A 19,331-nucleotide genomic window follows, 5' to 3' on the forward strand; every position below is an offset into this window, starting at 1 on the left:
CCATCTAAGTGCTAGTATATAATGTAAAGACAATACCACTAATTTCCCATTCACATCTCCAGACGTTTGTCACCTGCCGACTCTTTGCTATATGAAACACTTAAGACACCAGATAACCGTGAAAAAAGAGGCACTGAGGATACACAATGACTCGTTGAAAACGCACCAAAAGAAGCAAAAATAAAACCCTTAAGTCACAATATCCACGAAATCCAGTGTAGCAAACCAGTTATTCTGTCATTTAAAAAAGAACAGAGAAACACACTATCCGAACTTTCAGTAACTGGGTGATAGAAAATCAATGTTACTAAATATATTTACCTCGAGCTACTAGTTGAACTGGAAACTGATGAGGATGAAGTAGTTGTAGTTGGTGTGGACACACTTGTACTCAAAGAGCTGGAGGATGTACTGCTTGACACACTTGTGGTGACTGATGTGGATGAAGTTGTTGTAGTTGGTGTGGACACACTTGTACTCGAAGAGCTGGAGGATGTACTGCTTGACACACTTGTGGTGACTGATGTGGATGAAGTTGTTGTAGTTGGTGTCGACACACTAGTACTCGAAAAGCTGGAAGATGTACTGCTTGACACACTTGTGGTGACTGATGTGGATGAAGTTGTTGTAGTTGGTGTCGACACACTTGTACTTGATGAGCTAGACGATGTACTACTTGACACACTTGTGGTTACTGATGTTGATGAAGTTGTTGTAGTTGGTGTGGACACACTTGTACTCCAGGAGCTGGAGGATGTACTGCTTGACACACTTGTGGTGACTGATGTGGATGAAGTTGTTGTAGTTGGTGTCGACACACTTGTACTTGATGAGCTAGACGATGTACTACTTGACACACTTGTGGTTACTGATGTTGATGAAGTTGTTGTAGTTGGTGTCGAGACACTTGTACTCGACGAGCTGGAGGATGTACTGCTTGACACACTCGTGGTCAATGATGTGGAGAAAGTTGTTGTGGTTGGTGTAGACACACTTGAACTCGATGAGCTGGAGGATGTACTGCTTGACACACTTGTGGTCACCGCTGTCGATGAAGTTGTTGTGGTTGGTGTGGACACACTTGTACTTGATGAGGTTGAAGTTGAACTGCTTGAGCTCACACTCGAATACGTTGAGTAAACTGTTGTGGTTGGTGTGGACACACTTCTACTCGATGAGCTGGAGGATGTACTGCTTGACACACTTGTGGTAACTGATGTTGAGGAAGTTGTTGTGGTTGGTGTGGACACACTTGTACTTGATGAGCTAGACGATGTACTACTTGACACACTTGTTGTGATTGATGTCGATAAAGTTGTTGTGGTCGGTGTAGACACACTTGTACTCGATGAGGTTGAAGTTGAACTGCTTGAACTCACACTCGAATATGTCGAGTAAACTGTTGAGGTTGGTGTGGACACACTTGTACTCGATGAGCTGGAGGATGTACTGCTAGACACACTTGTGGTGACTGATGACGATGAAGTTGTTGTAGTTGGTGTGGACACACTTGTACTCGATGAGCTGATGGATGTACTGCCTGACACACTCGTGGTGACTGATGTCGACGACGTTGTTGTAGTTGGTGTTGACACACTAGAACTTGATGATGTCGAGGATGAACTACTGTAGCTTGCACTTGAGTATGTCGAGTAAACGGTCGAAGTTGGTGTGGACACACTTGTACTTGATGAACTAGAGGATGTACTACTTGACACACTTGTGGTGACTGATGTGGATGACGTTGTTGTGGTTGGTGTGGACACACTTGTACTCGATGAGCTAGAGGATGTACTACTTGACACACTTGTGGTGACTGATGTGGATGAAGTTGTTGTGGTCGGTGTGGACACACTTGTACTCGATGAGCTAGAGGATGTACTACTTGACACACTTGTGGTCACTGATGTGGATGAAGTTGTTGTGGTCGGTGTGGACACACTTGTACTCGATGAGCTAGAAGATGTACTACTTGACACACTGGTGGTGACTGATGTGGATGAAGTTGTTGTGGTCGGTGTAGACACACTTGTACTCGATGAGCTGGAGGATGTACTACTTGACACACTGGTGGTGACTGATGTGGATGAAGTTGTTGTGGTTGGTGTGGACACACTTGTACTTGATGAGCTAGAAGATGTACTGCTTGACACACTTGTTGTGACTGATGTTGATGAAGTTGTTGTAGTTGGTGTTGAGACACTTGTACTCGATGAGCTGGTGGATGTACTGCTTGACACACTTGTTGTGACTGATGTCGATGAAGTTGTTGTAGTTGGTGTGGACACACTTGTACTCGATGAGCTTGTGGATAAAGTGCTAGACACACTCGTTGTAACTGATGTGGACGACGTTGTTGTAGTTGGTGTCGACACACTAGAACTTGATGACGTCGAAGAAGAACTACTGTAGGTTGCACTCGAATATGTCGAGTAGACCGTTGTAGTTGGTGTGGACACACTTGTACTCGATGAGCTTGATGATGTGCTACTCGACACACTTGTTGTCACTGATGTGGATGAGGTTGTTGTAGTTGGTGTGGACACACTGGAACTTGATGTCGTACTTGAGCTGTAAGATAAAATCACAAGATGTAGTCGTAGGAAGAATCAATTTTTTTTGTTCTTTCCCTTGTTCGCTTATCAATGATTTTAGTATTATTTTCAGGAGCTCTTTCATGTAAATTAGATGTTTATTCGGTAGTTCGTCAGTTCGGTAGCAAAATAAACGGGATACTTTATTTGAAGACGAAGGAAACAAAAGAAGAAAAAAAAAATGGAAAAACGTCTTTCAGGCCATAAGTTAGTTTAATCTTCATACAGGCCCATCTCTGGAATGAGTTTTCCCATGACTTGAATCCCCCATTTCTCGCTTTGTAAACTTTGTTTTTTCTCCTAGATTAATGGTTAATAATTAGCAACCTTGCTGCTCCAATTCTTATCCAAGAAAAAACACGTTAACCCACAATTACTTTTCCTTAACCACCTTTTACTACTTCAATAAAAGCTAATAACCTGCTTGTTGAAACACTTGACGTTGATGTGCGTGTCGGCGGCTTCAAAGTTGGTGGTGTTCTACTTGATGTAGGAATTGAGTACTGTGTCCCTGTAGTCCTGGTCACACTTGATGGGAACACGGTGGCTGTGCTTTTCTGGGAGACTGATTTATATGAGGTGGACGAGGAACTGGACGTGGAACTGAAAAGGACATGTTTGTTAAGTGTGATTGAGTTTCAGGGAGTATAAAGTTGTTCATTCACCGCTTCTCTGACTAGTTTTAAAGGTAATTACTTCTAACGGGGTAACAATAATATATCCCCAGGACTTATGATGCTGCTGGCTCCAAGAACATCATCTTAACCTTCACAATCTTGATATTATCAACAACATCTTATTCATCATTTTCATCATGATCATGGCCTTCGTCATCATGATCAACAACATGAAAACCAACATCAATAAACTCCTCAGAATCATCATCACCAGCTTCCTATCCTTAACATCACTACCATCATCACCACCACTACAACTACGATCCTCCTGCTCCTGCTCCTCCTACCCCTCCTCCTCCTCCCCCTCCTCCTCCTCCTCCTCATCATCATCATCATCATCATCATCATCATCATTGTTGATAGCATCAGCACCTTTGCCATCATCATCATTAACAACAGCGACAACATCAACATTTCAATAACGGGTACAACCAGCTTGTCCAAAGTTTTCACTTCGTTTATAAGAAAAACCAACAACAAAAGGAGGCTTTAGGAACGATTACTCCACTTCCAGTGTCTTAATTACAACCACCTTTTAGCAGGGTCTTAACGATCTTTCACCCTCTTTACTTCCATCTCTTCAAATTTGTTATATTGAACACTAATCACAACATCATTTATCAAGGGAACTATTTAAACGTAACACTGAACTCCTCAAAGACTCCTAACATTGATGTTTAAACAGTTGTAGAAAATGTGCACCCACGTGTAGATAACCCAGTAGTAACGACATTAATTATGGGTATGAGTACATTTATTTCCAATCCAACTTCTGAACTCTCCCCTTTATTCTTATGTATTTGTAATCCCTCAACGAGGGCACTGGGAAACGATATTGGTGCAACATGGGATAATAAGTTAACAGATGACCCAATGGGTAATCAAAGTGGCACTTCTACTAAAACGTGCTCCTGTGCCCACGCATATTCATTTCAAGAGAAGGTAAGCCAGTAGCATCGGTATAAGATGAAAGACGATCTCACTTCTTTCACATAGTGTAAAAAAAACAGTCAGCTGTCTGTTCACATATCCAGGCCTTTGTAATAATAATAATAATAATAATAATAATAATAATAATAATAATAATAATAATAATAGAGATTATGCTGGCCTCAGACTTTACATGGTCTGATCATGTAGAATATGTAATTTCTAAAGTTAATCAGCGACTATGTCTTTTACGTAGGATTAAACATTTGTTACCTTTCACCGCTCGCCTACTATTCTATAACAGTCTTGTTCCTCCAGTTTTTGATTATGGCGATCTTGTGTGGGGCGACAAGAACAACGTGACTCTTATTAACGACCTACAGGTTTTTGCCAACAGTTGAGTTGACTTAAGACACCAGAGAGGCATGCAAAGCCTGCGTCAAGAAGCGCAAGGGTCACTGAACACAATAATTTATAAAAGATGCAATAAAAATTGCTGAGGTCACACTATCAAAGAAATCCAGCGCATATTAAGATTTCACATGAAGGCGAAGTAATATGCACAACATCTTGCAACTTGTCGCAACCACGTAAAAAAAGTTACGATTGCTTGTTGCTCGTATTGCAACTTACATGCACAACAAACTTTCATTTTGTAAAGAGCAGAAACAGCATCTACTTTCTGCAAGATGAAAATTTGTTGCACACGTAGGTGGCAACAAACAATCGCAACTTTGCAATGCAACAGTGTTGCGCGACAAGTTGCAAGAAAATGTTGCCTCATTACTTGGCCTTCAAGATCACGACCGTTTGTTACCTTCTTTAGATATACAAACTCTAACAGCCATAATGAAACATGACATATTTAGTCCATAGCTAACCCGTCATTCTGTACTTTAAAAAAGGCCACAGTTTAAATATATCTACCTTGAGCTACTAGTTGAACTGGTAACTGACGTGGATGAAGTTGTTGTAGTTGGTGTGGACACACTTGTACTCGATGAGCTGGAGGATGTACTGCTAGACACACTTGTGGTCACTGATGTCGATGAAGTTGTTGTGGTCGGAGTAGACACACTTGTACTCGATGAGCTGGAGGATGTACTGCTTGACACACTGGTGGTGACCGATGAGGATGAAGTTGTTGTAGTTGGTGTGGACACACTTATACTCGATGAGCTGGAGGATGTACTGCTAGACACACTTGTGGTGACTGAGGTGGATGAAGTTGTTGTAGTTGGTGTGGACACACTTGTACTCGATGAGCTGGAGGATGTACTGCTTGACACACTGGTGGTGACCGATGAGGATGAAGTTGTTGTAGTTGGTGTGGACACACTTGTACTCGATGAACTGGAGGATGTACTACTTGACACACTCGTGGTGACGGATGTGGATGACGTTGTTGTAGTTGGTGATGACACACTTGAACTCGACAAGCTGGATGATGTGCTACTTGACACACTCGTGGTGACTGAGGTGGATAAAGTTGTTGTAGTTGGTGTGGACACACTTGTACTCGATGAGCTGGAGGATGTACTGCTTGACACACTGGTGGTGACCGATGAGGATGAAGTTGTTGTAGTTGGTGTGGACACACTTGTACTCGATGAACTGGAGGATGTACTACTTGACACACTCGTGGTGACGGATGTGGATGACGTTGTTGTAGTTGGTGATGACACACTTGAACTCGACAAGCTGGATGATGTGCTACTTGACACACTCGTGGTGACTGAGGTGGATGAAGTTGTTGTAGTTGGTGTGGACACACTTGTACTCGATGAGCTGGAGGATGTACTGCTTGACACACTGGTGGTGACCGATGAGGACGAAGTTGTTGTAGTTGGTGTGGACACACTTGTACTCGATGAACTGGAGGATGTACTACTTGACACACTCGTGGTGACGGATGTGGATGACGTTGTTGTAGTTGGTGATGACACACTTGAACTCGACAAGCTGGATGACGTGCTACTTGACACACTCGTGGTGACTGAGGTGGATGAAGTTGTTGTTGTGGGTGTGGACACACTTGAACTCGATGAGGTCGTCGATGTACTGCTGGACACACTCGTGGTGACTGAGGTGGATGAAGTTGTTGTAGTGGGTGTTGACACACTTGTACTCGACGAGGTTGAACTGGAAGTATATGAGCTCATACTTGAATATGTTGAGTAAACTGAGCTTGAGCTTGAAGCGAAAAATTAAAAAAAAACCAGAACTCCATTTAGTCCTCTAATGTGTGTCTAACAAAATAGTATCATTGCATAGGTGTGTTTCACAAAGTAGAAATGATTCTAATACTTTCAGAGATTTGTACTATTTAACAACCTGGGTGTTGGTACTTAAAGTATGCTTCTATTCTCAAATCGTAGCAGTCATGAAGAGATTCTAAAAGTGGAAACGACTACATAGTTTCTCCCCATTTTTTAACTTTCCATAGTTAGCCCTCTGTTTCCCGTTGTCATCATCATAATCATTATTACCTGATACTGCTTGAGCTTGATACACTGCTGGTAGTTGAGGAAGTGACAGAGGTTGTTGGGCTGACGACACAAGGCTTGCTGCACTTCTCTGTAAGATTTGCGCATTTTTTACCATCAAAGTAAGTATCGACGGGACAAGAGCATCCCTCAACACGGGGGCCACGACAGCACCTCGCTCCCAGTTTCTGGCAATCTTTAGGCTTTGTCTCACAGGTGGTTGGCAGGCTGATGTTGGCAAGGTAACCTCCAGTGTTCTGACATGGACGACAGCAAGGAAGCTCTGCAAATAAACATTGATTAAACGGAAAATAAGTTAGTAAAAGGTGGCAATGGAAAGTCCCTATAAAATCCAACAGATTGAGCAGGCCAGATGGCTCATCAAAGAGTCACCAATATCATCCAGTGTCCATTGCATAGAGAAACCCGATATACCATCCCCTACGCTAGTCTTTTACTGGAAACTAACCGTATGCATGTGTGACTAGGAGTATTACTATTCCTCCTGGATGTTAGTCCATAACAGAATATCTAGCATGAAGTGATTAGAAGTGTCACAACTCCCCCTGCATGGGATGCTAGTCCATCACAGGATACCCAGCATAAAGTGACCAGGAGTATTATTACACCCCCCTGGATGGGATGTTAGTCCATCACAGGATACCCAGCACAAAGTAAGTAGGAGTATTAATACTCCCCCCTGGATGGGAAACTAGTCCATCAAAGGATACCTGGCATGAAGTGACTAGGAGTATTAATACTCCACCCTGGATGGGATGCTAGTCCATCACAGTATACTATGGGATTTATTAGCATGATAAAAAAATGCCAAGATGCTGATTTGTTGTTTCAGAATATCTCGGTAAATCCTATAGTTTTATAAAGTTTGTGTTCGTGACATAATCGCTCTTTTACTTGTATGGCATCGATGTATGGGGGGGGGGGGGGGTTGTATGTTAAATAATTGTATACTTAATTATACTATTGTATGTCTCAACTCACACATTATCATAACCTTATTTAGTTTGTTTTTAAATTCAATAAGGATTCTAAGGGTGTGTTCGATTTACCCTATTCCGGAATAGAAATACATACGACGATGACAAGAAATCCCTCATAAGAGGTTTCAAGAGTTGCTGGACTATGAGACAGTTCTTAAATTATCTTGTGTCGGCGGAAGTTTGTAGAAATGTCTTCCCAAATTACTCTTAAAAAAAAGCCCCTCTACAGTAGAAAAGAGGATGGTGACACATTTAAAGCAAAAACTCGTAATGGATAGAATGACAATTACCAGAGTAGAGCTTGAGGAAGTGAGTAAAAAAGCCATTTAACCAACAAACAAAAACGCACATTAAGGACGTTTAAAAAAAGCGAACATAGGTCGATAAATTCAGATAAGTACATCCCTGAAGATTGTGCTTCTCACATTAAGGATTGTTGGAGCTATAGTTTCTAGTTTGAGAGGGAAAACCCAACTTTTTTTTCGGGCCCCAGAGGCTTTGCGCAAAAATTATCCACCTTTTCTCCTCAGTAACTTCGCAAATACTTCAGTCCCTCTAAAATTTTTATTGTTAATATTAGTATTTAATCATTACATAATTCAGCCTACCTTACCTTGCCTTATTTGGTTGCTGGGTGTTTAAAATTAAGCTGTCTAAAACTTAAAAAAGCTTTCAAAAATTGTCTCGCATTTGCTAATGCAAAGCGCAAAGGCTGGAGGAAGCAAGAACTTGAGATTGCGTCGTGACGCTCAAGCGAACTGATTGGCTGGCTTGTTTGCTAGACTTCCAAATATGGTACTTAAGAAATTGAATGTTCGCACGCTTGTTACATGGTTTATGACGGAAAGTGACACTTTTCTAATATTACACATGAAATTTCTCAAGTATCTTGAAATGTTTGGTTGCTCTTAACAACCACTCACGAAGACATGGGAGACCAAGATGCCAGACAAAACATTTGTTCACTTACAGGACACAATATATACCATGGAAAGTTTTTGTTGTTGTTTCGTGTTAAATACAAGGGCATGCTACTCACCACAAAAGCCTTCCCGACGCCACGTGATTGAGATACCATGCTGATTGCAGGCTCGCACGTACGATGCTACCGCTGCACAGAAGCATGCGCAGTCACCTCCCTTGTGGCACAAGCAGGCCTCGTGCTTGCAAGCTTGGAAGTAGGGCTCCGGGTCCACAGTGGTATGGCAGACAGTGAAGTTTGCATTCCTCTTGATTTCATTACAGCCTAAAGTTCAGTGTAGAGTAGAATTTAAAATGTATTAGTGAAACCTGCATAACTATGGGTAACCGGCTAAGTACTTTTTCCAGCGGTACTGTTTGTTGAGCTATACAAGGACGTTTTAGCTTTTGAATCTGTAGATGAAATCCTAGAGTATGAAAGCTACTGAGCAGTACTTTCCTGTGGTAATATGTGTTATGCTGTATAAGGTGATCCTAACCTTTGAGTCTGTGGATGAAATCCTAAAGTGTGACCATTCAAATGAAAGCTACTGAGCAGTACTTTCCTGTGGTGCTGTTTATTATGCTGTGCAAAGTGGTTCTAACTTTTGAGTCCGTGGATGAAATCTTAAAGTATGACCATTCCAATGAAAGCTACTGAGCAGTACTTTCCTGTGGTGCTGTTTATTATGCTGTACAAGGTGATTCTAACCTTTGAGTCTATGGATGAAATCCTAAAGTATGACCATTCAAATGAAAGCTACTGAGCAGTACTTTTCTGTGGTGCTGTTTATTATGCTGTACAAGGTGATTCTAACCTTTGAGTCTGTGGATGAAATCCCAAAGAATGTCCATTCAAATTAAAGCTACTGAAGAGTGCGTTCTTGTGGTGCTGTTTATTATACTGTACCAGGTGGTTCTAACTTTTGAGTCTGTGGATGAAATCCTAAAGTGTGATCATTTTAATGAAAGCTACTGAGCAGCACGTTCCTGTGGTATTATGAAGATTAACATTGGGTGAACGTTAAGAACCCAAGATAATAAAAAAAAACTCACCCGAACTCACCCGAAAACCTCGGCTAACTTTTAATTAAGAATTAGCGTTTGCCGGATTTTGAACTACAGGGCCCAGGGTTACTGGTGAGTTCTCGTGATTGCACGATTCACTTTTATCTTTATCGGGCTCAGGGCAAAAAAACAGACAAAGAAACAATACAGTGGTTTTCAATTGAGTGTCGCAAGTAATTTCGGTTTGCTTTGGTTTTGCATTGCTACGCACTGTGATTGGTTAAGAAAATTGCGCTAACTTCTCGACCAATGGGAATCCAAACCAAAAGCAATCGTGTTTTCGTCGCACGCGTTTTCCCACACTTGGCGCCGGTTACATGTATTTGCTTCGAATTCAGATTGGCTGGTTGTGTTGTTTACATCTGTTGCAATAGACCATATTCGTATTCTCGGTATTGAACTGGATCGAGCTTGCAATGGAGGCTCTTGCGGGGGAATATATTAGAAACTATTTGCATGTGAAAAGATTTCCCCGCATACGCCTCGTGTGCAAGGTAGTTCCAGTTCAATACCGAGAAAACGAATACGGTCTATTGGCCAGAGTTTTGTTTTGGTTTTGGTTTTGGTTTTACGACACTGAAATGGAACCGCTCTAATCCAAATGTACCTTTCTCGGCCCAGCCTTGCCGATCAGGATTCTCTGAGCACGGATCAAGAGAAACAGGGGCTGGACAATCGTCTTCATCTCTCCAGGCATAACCAAACTCAGTAGGATCAGCGGCATCTGAATTCATATCCGGCATCATCAAATCGTCCTCATCATCTCCATCGAAGTTACCGCAGATACCAGCCAGCTTGTTTTGACTCTTATACGTTGGATTCGGTGTGATGTAAACTCGAGAACCTTGATCAAACCTCACCTACATAACAAAAACCAGGTTAACAACGTACTTACAAGAAAAAGACGTAAATACTTACAGAAACAAATTGCATAGCTACAATCAAATCCATGTTGACGAAGACCCACACAGAATATACAGTCCTAATTTTCTTTCAATGAGAAAAGACGATATCCTGAAGTGTGAGTGATAATTCAAATGAAAGCCATTGACAAATACAGGCCTGCAGCGTCCTATATTATGTTGTAGGTGTTGTATACTAGGGTTCTAAGTACTACTATAGAGTACGCAGTGAATCAGGCCAAGTGCTTTACACAACTGCTTTATGACAACTCGATCAACTACTCTATATACAATGATATCTTGGTATATCCTTTCCAATTGCAATCTTTCGGGAAAATGGAATACCCTAAGAGATATTCTATTTTCTCGTTATCACCAGAATATCGCTGTACACTGTACCATATCTTTCATCACACAAGTACTATGCTCCTTGAAGAAAAACGCGGTTTATTTCCCAGTAAGGACTGTTCTATTTGATTTCCCATCGAAACAACCATTTTTTCCATAGAAACGGAAAGTACACGAGAACTCCATTTGGAGGAAAATTCCTACTGGTTTTTCTACACAGATGAAACGCGCTCCCAAGCTGTGAACATTTCAAAAAATCTTTGAAATAATCTTAGATGTAAAAGTTTTCTCTGCCCTCAAAGTAGTTGATTCACTACCGCTTACCTCAAATTTAACAAAGAACGGATTGCCAGGCTGATAAATACGAACAACAAGGAACAGACCGACTTGAAAAATCTCGACATTGGGGATCTCCATTTGACAGGGCTCTGGATAACCACCAGGTTTGTACTCTTTGCTGCTTCCATTTCGGTTGATAGAGAACTCTTTTTGATACAAATCAAGATTTGTGCCATCTTCTAAATCTATTCCAACTCGCTTGCACATCTGCAGCTCCAGCGAATGACTGAGTGGAGAAACAATTTCACATTATTTATTTTTATTTACAAAACTTCCACCTTCACTTATTAAAATAATGTTAATACAAAAGTTTAAAGAAAACGACAAAACTTTTAAGTTTGCAAAACGTTTTTCGACAGAGACTTCTGTCATCTTCAGTTACTTAATGTACAAAGCGTTTGAAGTTGATACACTAGGTAAAAATCATGGATATAGTATATGTATTGGACATTGTATTTATAGTAAAAAAATTAAACTAAGGAAGGCGAGGGACTGCATAACAGAGCTAGGCTCCAAATGAAGATGTGTTAGATGTGTTAGTGGGAGTGTACTGGTAGGGCTCGAAATCATTGCAAGATTTCAAGACATTTTTCCCAAATTGAATCTAGCACGCAAAATGGAGAAGTGAAAAAAATTTGAAATCAAAATGATCAAAATCTGGGCACCATTTCACACAGAAGCAGCTAACAAATTACACTGTTGGGGGCAGCACAGGCCTATAGTGTATCTAAGGGGACTACCCGTTCTACCCGCCAAATTTGCTTCAGGACATATGCCCTTTGTTGGAAGGGAGCAATCATGACTTAAACTGCAGTGTTTACTCAGCAATCTATTTATTGCCTGTTCACTAATATACGCAAACAACAATTTGTTGAGTCAGGAAGGGATTCAGCATGCAAACGGACATTCTCGTTCCGTAAATTCCATTCTGTATGACCCTGCCAAATTCCACGAGTAAATATAACCTAGATAGTTTAAACACAGTCAAATTACCCGACCACTGCCGAAGATAGCCTGAAGAGTTGATTTCATCAAAGCAAAGTGCATCTGCCGAATATCCCCAGAATACCTCCGAAAAAATGTCGGATTTTTTTGCGAAGTAACCCGAATCTTACCTGCATGGTTCGTTCTTAACCGTGACCCTTACTCCATCTCCTTTCATTAGAATAAACTCGCAGCTCTCGTGATGAAACACCACCCATCTGCCATCAAACGTCCTGTACTGATCCTGGCCGTAAGCAGCACATTCGTACTCTGGTGAAGGCTCAATCAAATTGTCAGTTACCCAATGACGTTGACCGTTACATTTCCTGAAATGAAAAAAGAAGCGCCACGTCAGTGTCACGCAAAAATATTTTGAATCTGTCACGCATCCTTGGCAAAGCTGTAACGCAACTGCAATTTAGCTGTTACAGAAGTGTACTTATCTTCCTAAAGTCACATAACTGTCATGCAAATGTCACACAACTGTCATGCAATTGTTGGGGGCGACCTGCACCGTTTGCAACGTCTTACATGATTGGTCGAGAGGACAAAAGAACGAACAACGGAACAATGCTCCCAACGGCTAAAAACAATGCAGCTGCAGGTTATCAGGGTCCAGTGAAAATAGAGCTTCTGAAAGGTGCAAGCCTACTGAATTGTAGCTATCAGCAACGAAAATGGAGTAAAAGGTATTCTGCAGCTGTAACACTTACTTTGAACAATCGACAGGAGACACTTCGCCATTTTGGTAGAGCCTGTCACTGTGTTTACTTCGGCAGCCGCATTCGGTCTTCTCCACGCATGTACCGTTCTCTAGAAGCAGCTTATCACCAGGGCAGAAGCATCCTGCCTTGCAATGCGAGGCTCCTGATGCTTTACTTTTGAAGAACGTGTCACATGTGTCCCCGCAGTCGGAGTACACTTTGTTTTGCCTTTGGCACATCTCTACAAAAGGAAACAGAAGCATAATGTGTTAGGGTACGTTAGGAATACATACAATGATTGCAAGAAATCCCTCCTAAGAGGTTTTTGGAGTTACTGGAGTACAAAATGGCTCTTAAATTATCGTGTATCAGTGAAACTTAAAAAAGAGAAATCTAACAGCTATTCCGCTTATTCTTATTCCGGAATACGGTCAATCGAACGCAGCCTTAGTAAAAAGTGAAATAGAGGTGATACCGCCAAAAATTTGTGCAGTTCCAGAAAAATCAATACCCACCCCATGGAAGGTCATCGGAAATTCCTAGGAAGGGGTGTTTTAAAAGTCAAAATTTTAGAAGCAAAGTATGAAGCTAAACTGAAGTTTCCTGGGGGGAACGGGGTGCAAACAAAAACCTTCCGTGGGGGGAGTATGGATAGTTTCTGGAACTGCACATTAACAGTAATGATGTTTCTTTAATAAGTGCTCTGTAGGAGGTTTAAGTGAAATAGTTGGGGGCGGGGGGGGGGGGGGATGACGAAATATCTGTGCCAGCAACCTCTTCATCTACACTCCTTTTTTCTAAGAATTTCTTTTAAAGCATTATCGAGGCTGAAATTTGCGAAATGTTAAGAATAAACCCGAGGCTGAGATTTTGAAAAGAACATAATTGCGTGTTGAAAATTTGTAAATACAATACAACTACATGTTTTCAACTGTATACTATAACATTCTTCCTTTCTCTAAACGGCAAAACTAGCCAATAAAACGATATAAACCTGCACTAGCCAAATGTTCGATGCTAATGACAGTTCAAAACAGATCTGGACACTTAACACTTGCAATTGATGCCCCAATACATCAGTTCTAAAATGAAAATGTCATACGCTATAATCTAAGAATATTCATGAGAATATTTTCAGCCTAACATCGGCAGAAAAATAAGAATATTCAGCCTTGCCCGGAAAAACAATATTCTTATAAAAAGAAAAGAGTGTATTCAGTGAAGGCGGGAAACACAAAAAGACTTTGCATACAAACCGTTACAATCCACTGCAGTGCAATCCCAGATCCCGCCTCCTTTACAAGTGCTGAAGGACAAACAGAAACATTTCAAAGAATTGGTCACTGCAGTTCTAAGTCTCACACAATAACAGACCTGGAACCAAGCACACTTTTAAAATAACATGAAACGCAGGAAAATACCTGCAAGTACTTAGTTCAGGGGCAACGAAAACATTTAAGCAAAATACTTGCATAGTTTAATTTAATTTAATTTACAGTTCTTTGAAGCGCATGTTTTATAGCCTTTTTAAGGCACATTTTTATAAGCTAATATAATTCGATCTGTTTGGATACTTTAGCTGAAAATTTACGTTGCAGAAAGGTTTAAGAAATGAAATCTTATTTCCTGAAATTACTAGTTGTTGCGAAAAGTGTGTGGAAAGTAAATGCAAATGAGGTTTTTCCTTATCACTATGATGTCGAGCTGTTGCTGGCTTTACGAAAATGTCAGCTGACCATTTTACACATTTTTAACAGATATCCACCGAAATGAATCGTTGGTTGCCCCTGGGGTTAATTAAGTGATCTCCAATTACCCACGGTAAAAATTAAATCAGATGTACAAAAATATCGGGTTAAGATACTAAGTTAAACTACACTACTAAAAGCTAAAATCGAAATGATTTACGTTATATTAATACAAAAACGCTGTTTGCATGAATGCCGTGCTGTGCCGTGATAGACCCTTCCACAGAAATGACAGCGACATTATAGTGAAAACTACTGCAAAGGCAAACTCTCAGAAACAAGTTAAAAATTACCGCTTTAGTCAGTTTGCCCTCGTAGATGTAGTGGATATAGAAAGGAGATACGAAGAAAATGATGCGGGTTCAAGGCGTACACTATTTTGATTTTAAGTACTTAAATTGTCAAGTAAGAGAAAGGTTCCGTTGTGTAAATATCACACGGCCTCCAACCTTGTTTTGGTGTATCCATTTTGCTAACATTCCAGTTGAAACCACACTATTAATTTCCTATGGGCCACTTGACTTGAACTGAGCTGAGAGACGCGAAAAAGTGTTCAAAAGTGTAATAGCAGACGATCTGTGTGGTTATTGTGACTCCTAAAGTGAGTTCGCTTAAATCAGAATTTCTATCTCCATACTTAAGTTGTTAATATTATCTCTCCCTCTGTCTTCCTCTCGTTTTTACCGTAGCTTTTGTACAATATATTTTTGTAAGCAATCTAACCATTGTTTATTGTATTTGTGGTTTTAGTTAATGCCTGTACCTTTTTATAACACGTTTTGTAACAAATATAATTATTAAATCGTCCTTCCTTGTAGTTAGCTCGTATCATAAATTTTGTCTCTTGTCACTGTTTGTCAATGTCCTAGCTAGGGAAAGCATGGACCTTATAAACCACCAGCTTCATATTGCAGGCTCCCGCGTCACCAAACCTATTTTGTATGTGTAGTGTTTAAAAGCGGAGCTCCGCGCGCCACGAAGGCGCGCGCGCGCGGAGCTCCATTGATATTTATGTGTGAAGAAGCAAATCTAAATCTTTTGATATCATCAAGTGTGACGAACCAAAAACATTTTCTTCTTCTTTACAGTTTCTTCACTTCTTTCACCTACCAGTTATTGCATTGTTCAGTTCTTGACTCGCCGGGCTCGTACTCTTTGCCATCGAAATAGCAAGGACATTGTGATGTCTCCACACATTCGTCGCCTTTCAGAACGTGTTTAGGATCTTGGCAGTAACATGCTTCAACGCACCCACGCCTGAAATCGAAAGCCAAACATAAGGAATATATATATAGTAGGTACACCACATTCGTTGGTACCAATGTTCAATAACTCGCATTTGAATGGTTGAAAAGTTGAATGGCGCACGACCAACAACACCGTAACTTTGTTTAGCACTCAGGGCCCAGTTGTTCGACACCCTCTTAACGCTAATCCACGATTAAAAGTTAATCGAGTTTTCATATTAGTCGTTAAAAATGGTTTTAACGGCTAATTTCAAGCTAAAGGTAAAGAAAAGTATAAGTCAAAACTTTAGTCATTAGCAATTACACTCGAATCAAAGTTCGCCTTAACCAGGATTACTTTAATCGGGCTTTGAACAACTGGGCTCAAGGTCAGTAACCAGAGACAATGCCATCTTCTAACGATATACAGTTAAACCTCACTTTTTGTCGAAACGTCATTCAATGTCATGAATAGCAGTTGTTTGCGTGATGACAATCACCTGCACGAACATACCTTACTTCCTTATATAGAGTCGTTTTTCATTGGGTGTCGGAGAACCAAAACCAAAGAAATTACTCTGGCCAATCACAATATTTGCAGTCGACGCAATGAACCAATCAGAATTCAAAGAAAATACATGAAGCTGGCGTCAAGCGCGGGAAAACGCGTGCGAGCAAAGTCACGATTGGTTTTGCTTTTGCTTATCATTGGTCGAGGTTTTTGTAGCCAATCACAGAGCGTATTAAAGGAAAAACAAAGTAAACGAAATGAAAACCGCTCTAACGCCTGGGTTAAAACCGCTTGTAATGATAAACGGCGATTTGACATGAAATATCATAAGAAAATGAGGTTGTAAAATCATTTAATTCTTTTGCCACTTATCTTTCTTGGCAACCAAAACTATTTACTGATTTAATTTTTATAATTATTAAAAACTGGAACATTGTATAATGAAATTCCAGGGATTTGATTGGCTTAGCGGCCATGGTACATCAGCCATTATACCATGCCCGAGAAATATAGCCCATTCAATTGTCTTCTGGGTGGTCTTGCAAAGCGAAACCAACAAGATCTAGCTATAGTTCCTGATTGTTTTTAATAAAAAAAATATATTCCACTCGCACTTGTTGGATATGAGATGATTATGGCCCACTCGGCGCTACGTACCCGACTGGCTATTAATCATCTCACATCCAACGTGTGCTCGTGGAATAATTGTTAATTAAAGTAATATCCTAAGCACCTTCGACAGTTGCCTTGTTGCGGATCATCATCCAAATCCTCGCAGGTCTGAGGACATTTCAACGAGCCGTTATCGAATCTGTGACACTGTTCCAGAACCTTGCCTGCTCCGCACTTCAAATCTACAATGGAATTGGAATGGCATGAATAGGAATTGGAATGAAGATTGATAAGAACACCTTGCTATGAAACTTTGATGAAAAATAGAAGTATAAGGTGGCAGGTTAGTGTCATGGGAGACACTAACTAATCAGATGGCAAATTGTTGGAGCCCCAAGTCTGTCAGCAAGTTTTGTCCATGATTGTAGCTTTAAGTTATTGTGGTTGCTTTCATGTTTATATTTAACCCGCTAATATTATAGTATCCAAACATGATGCTGACACGTTGCAAGAACATCAATCACACTACTCCATTTTGTCTTGTTGCGTTTTTCTTTGTTCTTACCACGTTTTGCCTTCATTTGTGCATCAGAGGGCACACAAGGCTCGATCAGAGTTTGTTCGTTCTAAGTCGTTACTGAACATGTCAAATATTTAGAACTAATTTTTATTACCTTTCCAACTGTCATGCTCTACTTCATAATAATAGCAAATGACACAATAGAGATTTCCACAAAAGAAGTACCCCAATTGTCGCTAAGGCTGGTTGCATACACCCAATGCAAAAATGGCTGATATTTAAATATTTTTTTGTCTTTATTCAAATTAGCCTCACTAGCCTCGTCCAAGGTAAAATATTCTTTTGATATTTGAACTCAAGAACGAGGCTAGTCAGGCCAATTTGAATTTAGACAAAAGAATATTAAAAATGGCAGCCATTTTTGCATTGGGTCTACAAGTTTTAATAATTCAAGGACGGTGTCTCCTTTGGTTACTGCGCCTACGTTCCGCGCATCTCGAGATGGTCCGAGAAACTAGGTTTTCTTAAGGACAGTCCCTAGTAAAATATTTTTGCACGGTTTATGGCTATGCGAGAAAAGCAGGGTTATTGGAATCCGAAAGACTTTTTTTTAGATTTCAATAGCCCTTGCTAAGATCTGCTTTTCCCGCATAGTCATAAACTGAACAAAAGAACCTCTGTTTTCGGATGCGCCGCCCTTAAAGGGTTAAGGATTTTACTGAAATATTTTTGCAAATTTCATGGGACATTTCAACAAAAAATTACAAATAACCCGTTGTGAGTTACTAACCTTGGGCACAGCCTGATGCCTCTTTACGCCATCCATTCACATCAGCACCCTTATCTGCACAGGCCTTGGCATATCCTGCTATCACATTGCACAGACAGCCACTGCACCTGCAGCCGTCTTGGACGCACTTGCTGTAGTATTCTTTGGGACTGATCTCCTCGTGACATTCCGCAAACGGTCCCTTAATATCTGAAGGAAAAGAAGGTTAAAGTTTATTGTGATAATGTTTTCTAGTCAATTGTACCATATTGTGAACTATTATTATTATTATTATTATTATTATTATTATTATTATTATTATTATTATTATTATTATTATTATTATTATTATTATTATTATTATTATTATGGGATTCCAGGTGCCGCAGCCTTGAAGAAAGAGCTGAGCAAACTGCCCCACGAGGCAATCAGCTCAGCTGTTTCCTTAAGTGTGCGGTTGAGTTTTTGGGAGAATTTCACCTCGCGATGCAAAATCTCAAATATCAAACACGACAGATATTTTCCTCACGGCCTCGCAGGGCAAAAAACTCAGGAAAACTCAACCGCACACATGATGCCTCGCGAGGCAGTTTGCTCAGCTCATTCCTCAAGTAAGCGGCAAGCTTTACTTATTCGATAGTAAAAAATGGAGTCACCGAGTTCATTTTTGAGTTAGAATCACTAAATTTAACAGGTTAAATTGCTGCTGTGGCAACCTATAAAGTCGATAAAATGAATATAACTTATTCACCAATAATTAGGCATTTGTTTGATAAAATCATTGTTGTATCAACTAATATAGAGTGGCAGTATTGATCCCTCAAAGTTTAAGTGCTGGAAAGTGTTGGAAACGGGTGCTAGCCACCTTAAACTCTGTGTGTTTTCGATAGTCTTAATAGGCCATTTTAATGATGGCGTCATTAAACTACAACTACCACAACCTCGTTCCCAG

The 19,331-nt window shown here is 40.4% G+C and overlaps 1 protein-coding gene across 1 annotated transcript in view; it reads right to left on the reverse strand.

The window, feature by feature from the left end:
- Positions 1-19,331, reverse strand: part of LOC146481669 (uncharacterized) — a 92,299-nt gene that overhangs the window by 49,410 nt on the left and 23,558 nt on the right. The window contains exons 18-29 of the mRNA XM_085107582.1: positions 18,401-18,589; positions 17,212-17,332; positions 15,852-15,998; positions 14,250-14,299; positions 13,003-13,234; positions 12,421-12,615; positions 11,291-11,531; positions 10,324-10,576; positions 8,728-8,934; positions 6,691-6,970; positions 5,129-6,394; positions 3,015-3,197 (exon numbers count right to left, since the gene is read on the reverse strand). Coding sequence (XP_084963708.1) covers positions 3,015-3,197; positions 5,129-6,394; positions 6,691-6,970; positions 8,728-8,934; positions 10,324-10,576; positions 11,291-11,531; positions 12,421-12,615; positions 13,003-13,234; positions 14,250-14,299; positions 15,852-15,998; positions 17,212-17,332; positions 18,401-18,589 — 3,364 coding nt within the window. The remainder of the gene's footprint in view (positions 1-3,014; positions 3,198-5,128; positions 6,395-6,690; positions 6,971-8,727; positions 8,935-10,323; positions 10,577-11,290; positions 11,532-12,420; positions 12,616-13,002; positions 13,235-14,249; positions 14,300-15,851; positions 15,999-17,211; positions 17,333-18,400; positions 18,590-19,331) is intronic.

This window comes from Pavona decussata, unplaced genomic scaffold (assembly GCF_977016875.1).
Source record: "Pavona decussata unplaced genomic scaffold, jaPavDecu1.1 SCAFFOLD_48, whole genome shotgun sequence".
In the NCBI taxonomy this organism is placed as follows: domain Eukaryota; kingdom Metazoa; phylum Cnidaria; class Anthozoa; order Scleractinia; family Agariciidae; genus Pavona; species Pavona decussata.